We start from the raw sequence: 14782 nt of genomic DNA, 5'->3' as shown, positions 1-14782 counted from the left end.
TTTATTTTAAGTTAGTAAAGGTGCCGTTAGAAAATAATTATTAGAAGGAAGATTTAGGTTTGGTAGCATCAAGAGTCATTGTTTAGTCACTGATTTTCAAAGTGTTATTTTGAGCTGTAGAGCTCAAACATTTTTGTTCATGAGCTCCTTAAAATAATAACCCACTCACACAATTTTAAATTGAAATCTAACTTTATTATTACAAGATTTTTTGTTTTTGTTTTTGTTTTTCGAGACGGAGTCTCGCTTTGTTGCCCAGGCTGGAGTGCAGTGGCGCAACCTCGGCTCACTGCAATCTCTACCTCCTGGAATCAAGTGATTCTCCTGCTTCGGCCTCCCGAGTAGCTGGGATCACAGGTATGTGCCACCACGCCTGGCTACTTTTTGTATTTTTAGTAGAGATGGGGTTTCTCCATGTTGGTCAGGCGGGTCTCAAACTCCTGACCTCAGGTGATCCACCCTCCTCGGCCTCCCAAAGTGCTGGAATTACAGGTGTGAGCCACTGCGCCAGGCCAGATAAGGTAGACTTTTAACTATTTTATTGAATAAAGTACACCAACTATGAAATAAGTTAATTTTTTTTTTTTTTGAGATGGAGTTTTTCTCTTGTTGCCCAGGCTGGAGTGCAATGGTGGATCTCGGCTCATTGCAACCTCCCCCTCCCAGGTTCAAGCAATTCTTGTGTCTCACCTCCCAAGTAGCTGTGATTACAGGAATGCGCCACCACGCCTGGCTAATTTTTGTATTATTAGTAGAGACGGGGTTTCTCCATGTTGGTCAGGCTGGTCTCAAACTCCTGACCTCAGGTAATCCACCCACCTCAGCCTCCCAAAGTGCTGGGATTACAGGCGTGAGCCACCATGCCTGGCTAGTTACTTAATTTTGTTTTGAGACGGAGTCTCACTCTGTCCCCCAGGCTGGAGTACAGTGGTGCAATCTTGGCTCACTGCAAGCTCCGCCTCCCGGATTCACACCATTCTCCCGCCTCAGCCTCCCAAGTAGCTGGGACTACAGGCGCCCGCCACCTTGCTCGGCTAATTTTCTGTATTTTTAGTAGAGACGGGGTTTCACCATGTTAGCCAGGATGTTCTCGATCTCCTGACCTCATGATCTGCTGGCCTCAGCCTCCCAAAGTGCTGGGATTACGGGTGTGAGCCACTGCGCCCAGCCCTTAATTTTTTTATTCATGGATTTTATTCAATGTAGCTGAAGTATTTTTGTGGCTTGTAAAACTTTTCAGTTTAATTTTCTCTTTTTATTTTATTTTTAATTGACAATAATTATATATACTTATGAAATACAATGTGATGTTTTGATACATGTATAGTGTATAATTATCAAATTAAGGCAATTAGTAGCTCAAAAATTTATCATTTCTTTGTGGTAGGAACATTCAAAATCCTCTCTTCTAGCTATTTTGAAAAATACAATAATATTGTTAACCAAAGTCACCCTATTGTGCAATGGAACACTGGAACTTACTCCCCCTGTCTATCTGTGACTTTGTACTAGTTGGCCCACCTCAACCCATCCACCCCTCCTACCTATGCTTCCAAACCTCTGGTAACAATTATTCTACTCTTTACTTCTAAGAGATCAGGTTTTTTTTTTTTTTTGATTCCACATATGAGTGAGATCCTGTGGTGTTTGTCTTTCTGGCTTATTTTACTTAACTTAATGTCCTCCAGGCTCATCTATGCTGCTGCAAATGACAGGAATTCATTCTTTTTTTTTATGGCTGAATAGTATTCCATTGTGTAAATATACCACATTATCTTTATCCATTCATCTGTTGATGGACACTTGGGTTGATACCATATCTTGGCTACTGTGAATAGAGCTGCAATAAACATGGGAGTGCAGACATTTCTTCAGCATACTATTTCCTTTGCATAAATACCCACTAGTGGGATTACTGGATAATATGGTAGTTCTGTTTTTAATTTTTTGAGAAACCTCTATACTGTTTTTCATTATGACTATACTAATTTATGTTCCCACTAGTATAAAAGTTCTCCTTTCTCCACATCCTTATGAGCATTTGTTACTTTTTGTCTTTTTGATAATAGCCATTCCAACTGGGATGAGATGATATCTAATTGAGGTTTTGATTTGCATTTCCCTGATGATTAGTGATATTGAGCATTTTTTCATATACCTGTTGGCCATTTGTATGCGTCCTTTTGAGAAATGTCTATTTTGCCCATTTTAAAAATCATATTATTTGGGATTTTTTTTTTTTTTTTTTGGCTATTGAGTTGTTGAGTTCCTTATATAGTCTAGGTATTAACCGTTTAGATGTATAGGTTGCAAATATTGTCTTCCATTCTGTAGCTTGCCTCTTCATTTTGTTGACCGTTTCCTTTGCTGTGAAGAAGCTTTTTAATATGATGCAATCCAATCCCGTTTGTCATTTTTGCTTTGGTTGCCTGTGCCTTTGAAATCTTATCCAAAAAATCCTTGCCCAGTCCAATGTCATAAAGGGTTTTTCCTGAAATTTTTTCTAGTGCTTTCATGGTTTTCAGTCCTTACATTTAAGTCTTTAATCCATTTTGAGTTGACTTTTGTAAGTGGTAAGAGATAGGATGTTTATATATTTATTTATTTAGAGACAGAGTTTTGCTCTTGTCACCCAAGCTGGAGTGCAATGGCACTATTTCGGCTCACTGCAACCTCTGCCTCTTGGGTTCAAGTGATTCTTCTCCTCCCTCAGCCTCCCAAGTAGCTGGGATTACAGGTGCCTGTCACCACACCCGGGTAATTTTTGTATTTTTAGTAGAGATGGGGTTTCACCATATTGGCCAGGCTGGTCTCTTGGCCAGGCTAGTCTTGAACTCCTGATCTTGTGATCTACCTGCCTCGGCCTCCCAAAGTGCTGGGATTACAGGTGTGAGCCACTGTGCCCTGCCTTATCTCTATATATTTTTAAAACAGAAGACAGGGTCTCACTATGTTGCCCAAGCTAAACTTGAACTCCTAGTCTCATGAGATCCTCCTGCCTTAGCCTCCTGAGTAGCTGAAACTACAGGCACACACCACCCCGCTCAGTTGAAAACACCCCATTTTAATGCCAAGCTTTACTCTTCACAGAACATGGATATGGTGGGGAAAGACAGGAAGCCCCATTCATTGAAGGCACTTTGATTCATCTTCACAAATTTCCCTAGACCAATACTTGATGTATATATCCTTTTTCTTGGTGCTCCAAAAGTTTTTACACCCTAGAATAATTCATCATAATAAAATTTGGCTTAGGGAAGGGACATGCCTTTCTGTTGTAAACTGGGAGGGTTGTTGTCAGCACAACTGTTGTGAGCACAGGTCATTCTCAGGCAGATCAGTTTTGGGACTGAGTACATAAGGAAGTTCAGGGTCTGGAGATGGATTCCCTTAAAGCTATCTGCACAAACATAGTCCCTGGAAAGCCTTTTTGTGCTACCACTGTTTGAAGGCTGCTGCCCAGAGGTTCCCTGAAGGTGCCTCAGGGGTTCTGTTTGAGAATGAGGTGAAGGCGAAGGGTTTCTGGGCCCACCCCCACTGTTTCATCTGGAGCAGCTGGGGTTTTTTTTTTTTCTTTTTTCTGTTTTACGTGTACGTTTTCATCTGAAGGAATAGTTTTGCTGCTAAAAATAACTGTGAAAAACATAGCCTCCAAGGGGGACCATTTAAAGATTTTAAGCAGTGACATGACATAATTAGGTTTTTGTTTCAAAAGGTCGCCTTGGCACCTGAACATATCGTGGAGGCTGGACTGGAGGGAAGTGAGACTGGAGAGACCCAGAGAGAACACGGAGTAAGAACTGGCCACTCTGGGCTCCATCCCAGGGCCAGCATCCACTTTAGATGGAGCCAGGGTTCATGGCTTGCCAGTCTCCACTCAGCTCCTTCTCCCATTTGCATTTCCTGCCTGGCCTATGACCACCTTTGCCTTTGCAACCCCTGCCTTTGACTGTTTTTCGTCTTGGATATCCAGTTGGCCACCTAATCCTGTTGTTTCTTTCCTCAAATTACCTTAGATTTGTTCCTCTCTCCATTACTATCCCATCATCCTAGATTAGGCACTTAGCATTTCAGGCTTGGGTTTCTCCAGGAACCTCTTCACGGTTCTTCTTGCTTTCAGTCTGTCTGCCCACCAATCTTACATCACTACTGCTTAGCTTCTCTTTGTTCTTCATGACATATTGCAGTACAGTTTTGTCCATTTTTACTTCAGATTTCTTCTCTTCTTCCCAGTCTTTGGCTTCCATAGAAAATTCTACACAGAGCAGAAGATTAAAATAGTGACTAGTGCATTTCCAGTCTCTAGAAGCAGTGACAACCATGTTTCCTTTGCCTCTTTTTATGCCAGATATTTGTGGAGTTAGCAGGACTTAAAAGGCAAGGGGACACCTTTCCCTCTTGCCACTTGCCTCTTACCACTTTTTCTTCAGTGAAAGATTTTGTGAAGTGGAATTTCAAATTGAGTGGGGAGGAGATTATTTCAGGGAATATTATATTTGAGACTTCATGCTATCGGACACTCCCAAGGGGTCGTAAATAACTATTGGGGTTGGTAATAATGACAAAGGGTGGAATAGGAAAATAGGGAAACAATCTATATACCTAGGAAGATGGGCCAAGTGTGAGACGGCAGAGAAGACCACCAGGGCCTTCCTGGAGACTCACAGAGGTGCCGGTCCAGGCCCGGATGGAGCAGACAGGTGAAATATGGTTCACCTGGAGCTTGAATCATCAAGAAAATAAATGTTTGTGGTTGCTTCTCCTGACGATTCTCAAATTCCTCTCTAAGGAATCATTGGCTGTCTATGAAACAATTTCCATGGGAAAATGACTTGTTTGGACTGTATTTTCACAAAGCTGATATTTCTGGTCCTTAGAATATGATACCTGTTTGTCTTTTAAAACATATATCTATTCAGGTAAGTTGGAAGCTGGGATCTGATTTGAAAACATTTTGAACTTACAAAGATGTGTATGAATTCAAAGTAAAAACCCTTGACCCTTTAAACAATCACAGCAGTGCCATCCCCCTGCTTTTTTTTTTTTTTTTTTTTTTTTTTGAGACAGAGACTTGCTCTGTCCCCCAGGCTGGAGTGCAGAGGTGCGATCTCAGCTCACTGCAACCTCCACCTCCTGGGTTCAAGCAATTCTCCTGCCTCAGCTTCCTGAGTAGCTGGGATTACAGGTGCATGCCACCACGCCTGGAGTTTGTATTTTTAGTAGAGATGGGGTTTTGCCATGTTGGCCAGGCTGATCTTGAACTCCTGACCTCAGGTGATCTGCCTGCCTTGGCCTCTCAAAGTGCTGGGATTACAGGCATGAACCACCACACCTGGCCCACAGCAGCCTTTTGAGGCTGTTGAATATCTGTGAGAAGATGAACTGGATCTTAGATCTCCAACCATACTGTGCACTGCTGCATGGCTGGGAGGGAAGTAGGAGTTGGAGGGGAACTAGAGGTTTGACCTGATTTCAGGATTCTGTCTCTCCCTTATGGGGCTAAAGTAAAGAATGCAGAATTTGAATAAAGTCTGTATTTGCTTTCTATATACTTTACTACATTTCTTTTTCTACATTACTTTCTCCTTTTCCTATTGAGATGTGTTGTGAAGTGTATCTTTCCTGCGTTATTCGATCTACCTTTCCATGGCTGTTCTCTGCCCTCTGTTGGCAGGTTCTCTTGGACCTGTCTGTCTGTGTGCAGGGGACAACTGCATGGAGTCAAAGCCCATTTCTGCTAGTCAGGTCAGCAGAGAGAAGTCTGGAAGATATTTTGTTTTCTGGATTTCTGTAGGCCTAGGAGGCATGATCTGGTGTAGAATAAACCTGAGGATCCAGATTCAGCTGCACATATAGGTCAGTTATAAAACGTTTAATGCTGTCAGTTTGGGGCATCAGAGCCTGTCATGAAGATTAGCATGAGCCTGAATCCCATGGTGGTTGCAGAGCTCAGCTAGGGTCTTAAGGCACCTTTGGCCTGAGTGAAACCAGAATTAGGATTTCTTTTGAAGAAGGAACAGGGCAGCTTGGAAACCATAGGAGATTCTAGCAGCTGGCCAATTTGATGCTCTGCAGTTTAGTTCTGCATCAGAAATAAGGTGTTTGGGGCTGGGCATGGTGGCTTACGCCTGTAATCCCAGCACTTTGGGAATCTGAGGCGAGTGGATCACTTGAGGTCAGGAGTTTGAGACCAGCTGGCCAACATGGTGAAACACTGTCTCTAATAAAAACAAAAATTAGCCAGGCGTGGTGGCGGGTGCCTGTAATTCCAGCTACTTGGGAGACTGAGGCGGGAGAATCACTTGAACCTGGGAGGTGGAGGTTGCAGTGAGCCGAGATTGTGCCACTGCATTCCAGCCTGGGTAACAGAGTGAGACTCCGTCTCAAAAAAAAGAAAAAAAAAAAAAAAAGAGATAAGGTGTTGACTGACCCTATCCAGAAGAAATTATAGCTGGTATCTGTCTATGAAGTAGAAGAAGGCCATGACAGTGCTACAAAGAGAAAGTTGGACCCTAGCTGGTTGCTGCTTAGGCCAGTAGAATCTAAATTTCCCAGGTTTTCTATGTATTGCAGCAGGGTCACCAAATACAGCCAAAATATTATTGTCCATATCAATGAGAGCAGTGATAGCTTGGATAGTGGGATATATACATAACCGAAGGTCTCATTTATCTAATATTTTCAGCTTCCCCTCAAACATGAAAAAATAAATACCAAAAGCCTTTCACTGTATGTTAATAAAAAACCTCATTAGGTGATTTATCTTTTATGTCCCCACTCCTTCCCACTTCCCTTTTGTCTTTTAAAATTGATTTTTAGTTTTTACTTGTGTTTTCTTTTTCTTTCTTTCTTTCTTTTTTTTTCTTTTTTTTTTTTTGAGATGGAGTCTTGCTCCGTTGCACAGTGGTGTGATCTCTGCTCACTGCAACCTCTGCCTCCCAGATTCAAGCGATTCTCCTGCCCCAGCCTCCCAAGTAGCTGGGATTACAGGTGCCCGCCACCGTGCCCAGCTAATTTTTCTATTTTTAGTAGAGATGAGGTTTCACCTTGTTGGCCAGGCTAGTCTTGAACTCCTGACCTCAAACGATCCTCCCACCTTGGCCTCCCAAAATGCTGGGATTATAGGTGTGAGCCACTGCACCAGGCTCCTTCCACTTCCTTTTTTTTTTTTTTTTTTTTTTTTGGAGACAGGATCTTGCTGTCACTCAGGCTGCCTCTATCCTCTGGGCTCAAGCGATCACCCCACCTTAGCCTCCCAAGTAGCTGGGACCACAGGTTCGTGCCACCATATCCGATTGATTTGTTTGGTTTTTAATAGAGATTATAGGCATTACAGGCAAGAGCCACTGCACCTGGCCCCTTCCTACTTTCTAGTTAAGTGGCCAACTGGAAGGAAGAGGGAAAGGCAAGATGCTTGAATGTTTAATCCCTAACATAATGAATTGTCCTTAATGTTCAGAATAATGACATATCATGCACTTGTACTTGCTTAGGAGTCGGGGTGACAGTGGTAGTGGTGGCTGATCCTCACTGAGGGCTGCAGGTGTTCCAGAGAGACTCACCTGGGTATTTGGTAGCTATTATACTGTAAGCACAGCTTTCTGTGGTAAGTTCCATGAGTCAGCAAAATATCTGTAAAGAGCCTCTCCTTGGAGACCATGAAACCTGCATTTTAGTCTCTCTTTTGCAACTAAAAAGCCATATGGGATTGGGGGAGAGGAGCAAGTAAGGACACTGCGACTTTCCTCTCTGGGATTTGGTTTTCAATTATCTTTAAATGAGAGGGCTAAACAATATAGTTATATGATTCCTCCTAGCCCTGCCATTCTGTAATTCTTTCAGGAATTTTGTCATTTTGGATTTGCTTGTCTCATAAAACAGTGAGTAGTTGCTTAAAAATCAATTATTCTATTTGGTTGACTTGGTCTAAAGTATTTCTCATGTTGTCTCGTCATTCTTTTGACCGTTCCTTTTTTTTTGCCTTGGCCAGATAGGACAAATTCCTTTTCTCTACAGTATTGGGAGCCTGGAACTAGAGTTACCACCCCTCTGCGTTAAAGAAGGAGCTGTCCTGAGGCTTCTCTACTGGGCTTGAGGCAAGAACATTGTCAGGGGCGGTCTGCTCTTGGCCTCTTGCCCCAGGGATTGCAAATGTATGTTCCTCAAAGGTAAGGGCTGTATCATTCGGCTTTCTTTGTATTCACAGTTACAGCTTGTGCTAGGCAGCCTGTGTTCAATAAATACCGTGCCTAAGGATAAAGTAGCATTGTCCTTAATTTCCCCCCCAAACCACTAGGTGTCGCCTTCATCTCAGGGAAACCATGCCCATCCTCGCCCTATACACTCCCACCCCACTCCAGGGCTCCAAGAGCGCTCTTGGTGATTTCTGGAGAAATAGCTTGAAGGGGGAGAGAAACCGTGGCTCTCAGCGCGGGCAGAGAATGGGCTTATGTGCATGTCCTTTATGACAGTTGGAGGAAAATCCCCAAGGTCCCATAGCAGTCCCTCTCAGCCACCATGAGATCATCCCTCACAAGCTGTTCTTGGGGTCAGATTGGCACTCCAGATATGGGGGCCCCGGGGAGAGCTTCCTAAGGCTGGAAGCCTGGGAGCAAGGTGGAACCCCAGGAGAGGGTGGATGGGCTTCCACTGCGGGGGGGTGTCCCGCCCGTCCGTTACAGGCTTTCCCCAGGCGCCAGCCCGCGCTGTGCAGGAGACAAAAGAAAATCGAGGCCCTGACTGAGCAGATGGTGTGGAGGAAGCCGGTCGGGCTGCGGTGGGCCTCTGAGGACAGGGGGAGGGCAGGGGGTCATGGAGACAGCGGGGGGCCTAGGGTTGAGTCCCAAGCAAGAAGGAGCCTCGTGGACTTTCTAAGGACTGGTGGGAAGTGTAGCGCAGGGGCCCCTGGCTGCTGGAGGGGCCCGTCCAGGGAGCGGGCATGGTCCTCGGTGGAGTAAGCGGCACTGCCGTCGGGAGGGCGCTATGGTTTGCTAGGTGGGGGGGCTGGTGAGGACACCACACGTCTGGGGATCCTCGACTGCTTCCTGGAGACTGGAGCCACTGAGGGACTCAGGGAGTTCACAGGGGAGACCCAAGAAGAGCGGGCTAAGCGAGGGGAAGAGGACAAACCCTGGGGTCGCCGGCGTGTGTGAGATGGAAGGAGAGGCGGCGGGGGGACCAGGGGCGTGGGGGAGACCGGGGTAGGCCCTGAGAGTGAGGGAGCGCCCGGGAATCCTGCTGGTCGGTGAGGCCTTGGTGCGGAGCCCCCAAGTGCTCACCGGGGTGGGTTTGGGACCTGGCGGTCCGGAGCGCCCGGGTGGGGGGTGGGGGAAGGCAGCCGGCGCCGGAGGGTGGGGCCGGGAGGGAGGAGGAGGGGCAGCGGGGGAGGGGCGGGGGCGGGCGGCCTGCCCGGGGGAGTCGCACTCGGCCGCCGGCGCAGCGAGCGGAGACGGGCCGGGCCGAGGCGACCTGACCCGGGCGAGCGGCGCGCGCGGGGCCCAGGCGGGGGGCGGGAGGAAGCGCCGGGCAGGGCCGGCCGCCGGGGCCCAGGAGAAGCGGAGCAGAGAGGAGCGGGGACACGGGCGGGGCCGCCGTAGCTCCGGATGGGACCAGCGCCCGGGCCCGTTAGTCCAAGCAGGAGCTTCGGAAGAAGTCTTCACAGGGAGATTTACCCCTGCCTTCCCCTGCCCTCCGGCCCAGGCCTCGCTTCGCTCCCCGCCTGCCCATGATCCCAGTCCGTCCTTCCGCGGCGCGGGCACCCTCCCACCTTACCCCCTTGGTCCTATGTGTCGCAGCGTCCTCCTGCCCTCCCGGCCCTTTCAGCTGTGAGGTTCCCCCAGGCCGTTTCTTTGAACCACCCGCCTCCCACCCCCACCCCATCCCAGTCCCAGATCCCCTTTTCCTTCTCAGCTTTGGATTCATCAGGCTACTTCACCTCGCACTGTCCCCATCCCGGCCGCAGGACCCCTCGGCGCCTCCCTCCCCCTGCCACCCCGCTCTCAGTCCTCAGTCCTTGCCTTAGGCTGGTAGCCCACTCCTTGCCCGCCCCCCGCCTTCCTCCCATCTCTCTATCCTCTCCCTGGCCCCCAGCACCTTTTGCATCCCAGCCTACCTAGCCTACTTCTCCTTCTCTTCCTGGCCTTCTTCCCCAGGCTCCAGGCTGGGGGGTGTTCGTGTCTCCCCTGTAGGCCAGAGCAGCCCCAAGTTCTGGGGGCGGTGGGGCTGCTGCTTTATCCCCATGGCGCTGCCATCACTCCTGCTGTTGGTGGCAGCCCTGGCAGGTGGGGTGCGTCCTCCCGGGGCGCGGAACTTGACGCTGGCGGTGGTGCTGCCAGAACACAACCTGAGCTATGCCTGGGCCTGGCCACGGGTGGGACCCGCTGTGGCACTAGCTGTGGAGGCGCTGGGCCGGGCACTGCCCGTGGACCTGCGGTTTGTCAGCTCCGAACTGGAAGGCGCCTGCTCTGAGTACCTGGCACCACTGAGCGCTGTGGACCTCAAGCTGTACCATGACCCCGACCTGCTGTTAGGCCCTGGTTGCGTGTACCCTGCTGCCTCTGTGGCCCGCTTTGCCTCCCATTGGCGCCTTCCCTTGCTGACTGCGGGTGCTGTGGCCTCTGGTTTTTCGGCTAAGAATGACCATTATCGTACCCTGGTTCGCACTGGCCCCTCTGCTCCCAAGCTGGGTGAGTTTGTGGTGACACTGCACGGGCACTTCAATTGGACTGCCCGTGCTGCCTTGCTGTACCTGGATGCTCGCACAGATGACCGGCCTCACTACTTCACCATCGAGGGCGTCTTTGAGGCCCTGCAGGGCAGCAACCTCAGTGTGCAGCACCAGGTGTATGCCCGAGAGCCAGGGGGCCCTGAGCAGGCCACCCACTTCATCCGGGCCAACGGGCGCAGTGAGTGTGGCCCGGGCTATTTTAGGGTCAGGGGAGGAGGGTCGCTGTGTCCTTAAAGCTCAGCACTGGGGAACTGTAGATGGAGATAAGCATTGAGCAGCTGTATGTGGTGGTTGGGATCAAGAAGCACACATGGACAGAGCACCTGTGAGAGGGCCAAGGCTTCATGATGGGAGCTCGTGAACACCCTAAGCAGATGCAAACAAGGCAAAAGAGAGCATGAGGGGTGAAGCTTGTATCAAGGTGGAATGTGAAAATGAGGGGATATTAAGTTTCAGGAGCAATGTGTGCGCCCTAGAGTAGTGAATGTGATTGATGGCCACTCTGAAATGTGCCCTGTCTGTGATCAGAGCTACCACCCAGACTGGGCGCCAAGACCCCTTGGTGGTGTAAAAATAATGAGGGCTCCATGAACGGGCTCAAGGCTCAGCAGATTTGGGAAAGACAGGTAAAGCTCATACTGAGAAATCTGTGCTGTCAGTGCCTTTGAGCCCAGGGAAGGGCAGGGAAGAGTCAGGGAGTGAGGCAGGTTGGGTGGGGAGCAGCAAGGGAAGCTCTGGGAAAGGGAGGGGCTTGAGAGTGACAGCTCCCTTCCTCTGGGGTCTGGACAGGCTCTGACTTCTGCCAGATGGTCCATATGGTCCCAGGGTACTTATGGTGGACTCCAAGGGGTGCAGGCTGTGGAGCATCTGCTTTGGGGTTGATAGGTTAGGGCACTCTCTTTCTTGCTGAAGAGGGACATCCCAGTGATTCAGAGAGGGGGCTGTGTGGGGGACCTGGATACTTTCTCAGGGTGCTCCTCTGTCATGTACCTGCTCCCAGTTGTGTATATCTGCGGCCCTCTGGAGATGCTGCATGAGATCCTGCTTCAGGCCCAGAGGGAGAATCTGACCAATGGGGATTATGTCTTCTTTTACCTGGATGTCTTTGGGGAGAGTCTCCGTGCAGGCCCCACACGTGCTACAGGCCGGCCCTGGCAGGACAATCGCACCCGGGAACAGGCCCAGGCCCTCAGAGAGGCCTTTCAGGTATCATTTGAGCCAAATCTGAAGGAGGAGGGGGAAGAGGTGCTTCGTTGGAAATTCCCTATCTCTCACAAGACCCCACAGAAACCCTACGAACCAGGGAGGAATTGTGAGCCACAGGAGTAAAATGAACAGAGGTGTTCTGAGTCTAGTGTCACCCTTTCTTACTTCTCTACTTTTGTGACCCTTAGTGTGCTTGCTGCCAAGACTGACTTTGGCTGCCTCCAAAATCCTAAAACACTGACTTTCGTAAGTGCCAGTAGTAGGCTATATTGTGGGGGAGAAAAGTTCAGGAAAAGATTTGATCCTAACCCTTGGGTGGGCTTCCACTCTTTATGGAGAGGTGAGGCATCGTTCTGGTACAGTTAGACAAAGTTTGAGAAAGGGTATGATTATGTGTCCTGGAACAGACACTAAGAACTTTAGTGGCTCAGAGGAGGAAGAGTCAATGTGGGCTGTGTTTAGGGAAAACTTTTATACAGAAAGTGAGACCCTATTGTGACTTTAATGATAGATGTCATATTCATAGATAGAGTGGGAGAGGAGATCCAGGCATCCTGAGCAAAGAGAAAAAGATAGGAATGGGCGTGTTTGAGAGAGCAGGAAGATACTGACCTGACAAGAATGAGGGGTTCACTTAAAGAAGATACAGGAAATAAAGTTGCAAAGGTATAATCAAATTAAGGAGACCTCTAAGTCTTAATGCACTAGGACTTGAATTTGGGGTCCTTGACTTTTTGTGTGTGTGTGTGTGTGTGTGGAGATAAATATACAGTAGTGACAGAATTCAGGATTAGAAGAGAGGGAGACCTGGGGCAGTGAGACCAATTGTAACAGGTTAGAAGGGGGTGAGGTGATATGCTTGAACTAGTGCGATGATAGCAGGAATGGAAAGAAATGCATTTCAGATTTCAGAAAATTTGTGGGGAATGTTGGCATGACTCTGTTCATTTCACTCCTGCTCAAAACTTTCAGTGACTTGTGTTCTAGAGAATAAAATCCCGACTCCTTATTGTGACATTTAAGACCTTCTGCAGTCTGTTCTGAAACCACTTTTTCAGTTTTACCTCCTGGTACCCTCATGCTGAGAATTGCAAACCACCAGGCCTCTCTGAGTTCCCCCAACCCCAGGGCCTTCCTGCTCCTATGCCTTTATGTTCTTTTTCCTTTTGTCTGGAATGCTCTTCCTTCCCTCATGTAAGTGTTTCCCATGTATTTATCCATATCCCTCCTTTTTACCAAGAAGGATGGGAGGTGGCTTATGGGATAACCTTAAGGTCCTTTAAACTCTGGGATTATTTGGTCCTAAGTAGCTGTGTATAAGGGCTGGACCTGGGTGGCCATTCTTCTCCAGTGAGTAAGGTTTTATGTGGCTGTGATTATATATTTGGTTGCGACTGACGAGTGTGTGTGTCTGACTGTGGATGACATAGCTGTTTACATGCCTGAGAATGAGTCTGTGATCGTCACACTTGAATATGGGCAGTGGCAGGACAGGTTTTGTTTATGCTATAATGTTTTCCTAAAACAATCTTCTCACCTTTGTCTGGGTAATGCTTCCATATTCTTTAAGATTCATACCAGTTATTTTCCCTTCTAGGAAATGATCCCAGAATCCCTAAGTGGGACTGAATTTCCTACTCTTTTGCTTAACTCCATCTATGATAGAACTAACCATATTATTCAGTCAGTGTTTGATTTATTTGAAGGCTGACTCATTTCATTAGTATTTACTGAGCACCTATCATGTCCAGTCACTGTGCTAGGTACTGGCATACAAGGGAGAGCATACCAGACTTAGCTCCTGCCTTTTTGGAGTTTACATTTGGTAGGATGGGCAGGCAGTAAACAAGTAAGAAAATAAATACAAATGTAGAAACATATTGTGATGTGTTACTAAAACATAAAGGGGAAAGGAATAGAGTGCTATGAAGAGAAGAACGAGGGGATTATACCTCAGCTGGTGTGGACTTCAGAAGATCTGTGGCCCTCTCAGATGGGAGCACTCCATAACCTTCCTGGTGATATCCTTTTTCTTTTTGAGTCAACTCCGTTGCCCAGGTTGGAGTTCAGTGGTGTGATCACAGCTGCTCACTGCAGTCTTGACCTTCCAGCCTGAAGCAATCCTCCCACCTCAGCCTCCCGAGTTGCTGGGACTACAGTCATATGCCACCACGCCCATCTAATTTTTTATTTTTTGTGGAGATGGGGTCTTGTCATATTGCCCAGGCCGGTCTCAAATTCCTGGGCTCAAATGATCTTCTTGCCTTGGCCTCTCAAAGTGCTGGGATTACAGGCGTGAGCCACTGCGCCTTGCTGGCTGTATTCTATTTGTGGAAGAAAAGCCTCGCTTTCTTCTGTGAGAATTATTGGCCAGCCAAGGGTCCCCAGCATTAAGGGTAGGGAGAGGAGGGATCTAGTCATCCAATAATCAGTTATATCAATTAACTCTCAGTTCTCCCCCTCACTGTGGGCATTATTCAGACAGAAATAAAGAGGGAGCCTTTGCTGCAACACAAGCGAAGGGAACTAGGCAGCCAGGAATATGCTGACAGGAAGGTCAAGGCTTTGGGTAGGTGGGGCTGAGGGGTGATGAGGTGCCCTGCCTCTCCCCCCCACCTTCCAGTGTGGAAGCAGGGGAGGGGCTGAGGGAAGTTGGGCAGTTAGCTCCAGCCAAGCAAGAGCCCTTCTCCCAGAGACACTGGCCCTCTGAGGTCCCAGACCAGGCCAGCCTGGAAAAGGTGGCAATAGAGGAAAGGAGGCCTTGACGCAGATGCCCACAGCTTTTCCAGGAGGGTATCATGCTCAAGGAAAGGCCCTAGCTCATGCTGTATTGATACTGGCTACTGGGGA

General features: G+C 48.2%; 1 protein-coding gene across 50 annotated transcripts in view; it reads left to right on the top strand.

The window, feature by feature from the left end:
* Positions 1 to 14782, top strand: part of NPR2 (natriuretic peptide receptor 2) — a 49953-nt gene that overhangs the window by 22611 nt on the left and 12560 nt on the right. For 16 of the 50 annotated variants that reach the window (XR_012424572.1, XM_074017136.1, XM_074017119.1 and 13 more), the window contains one exon: positions 7991 to 8168. The exons of 12 other annotated variants lie outside the window; for them this stretch is intronic. Coding sequence is in view for 8 of the 38 variants with exons in the window: in XM_005581348.5 (XP_005581405.1) it covers positions 10238 to 10904; positions 11727 to 11932 (873 nt within the window). In the remaining 30 variants the exon portion in view is untranslated. Of the gene's footprint in view, positions 1 to 6315; positions 7276 to 7844; positions 7881 to 7990; positions 8169 to 9419; positions 10905 to 11726; positions 11933 to 14782 lie in introns of those variants that run through there. 22 more of the 50 variants (XR_012424571.1, XR_012424570.1, XR_012424569.1 and 19 more) reach the window with 9 other exon arrangements.

Source organism: Macaca fascicularis, chromosome 15 (assembly GCF_037993035.2).
Source record: "Macaca fascicularis isolate 582-1 chromosome 15, T2T-MFA8v1.1".
In the NCBI taxonomy this organism is placed as follows: domain Eukaryota; kingdom Metazoa; phylum Chordata; class Mammalia; order Primates; family Cercopithecidae; genus Macaca; species Macaca fascicularis.
This window is presented reverse-complemented; position numbering and strand designations above follow the sequence as displayed.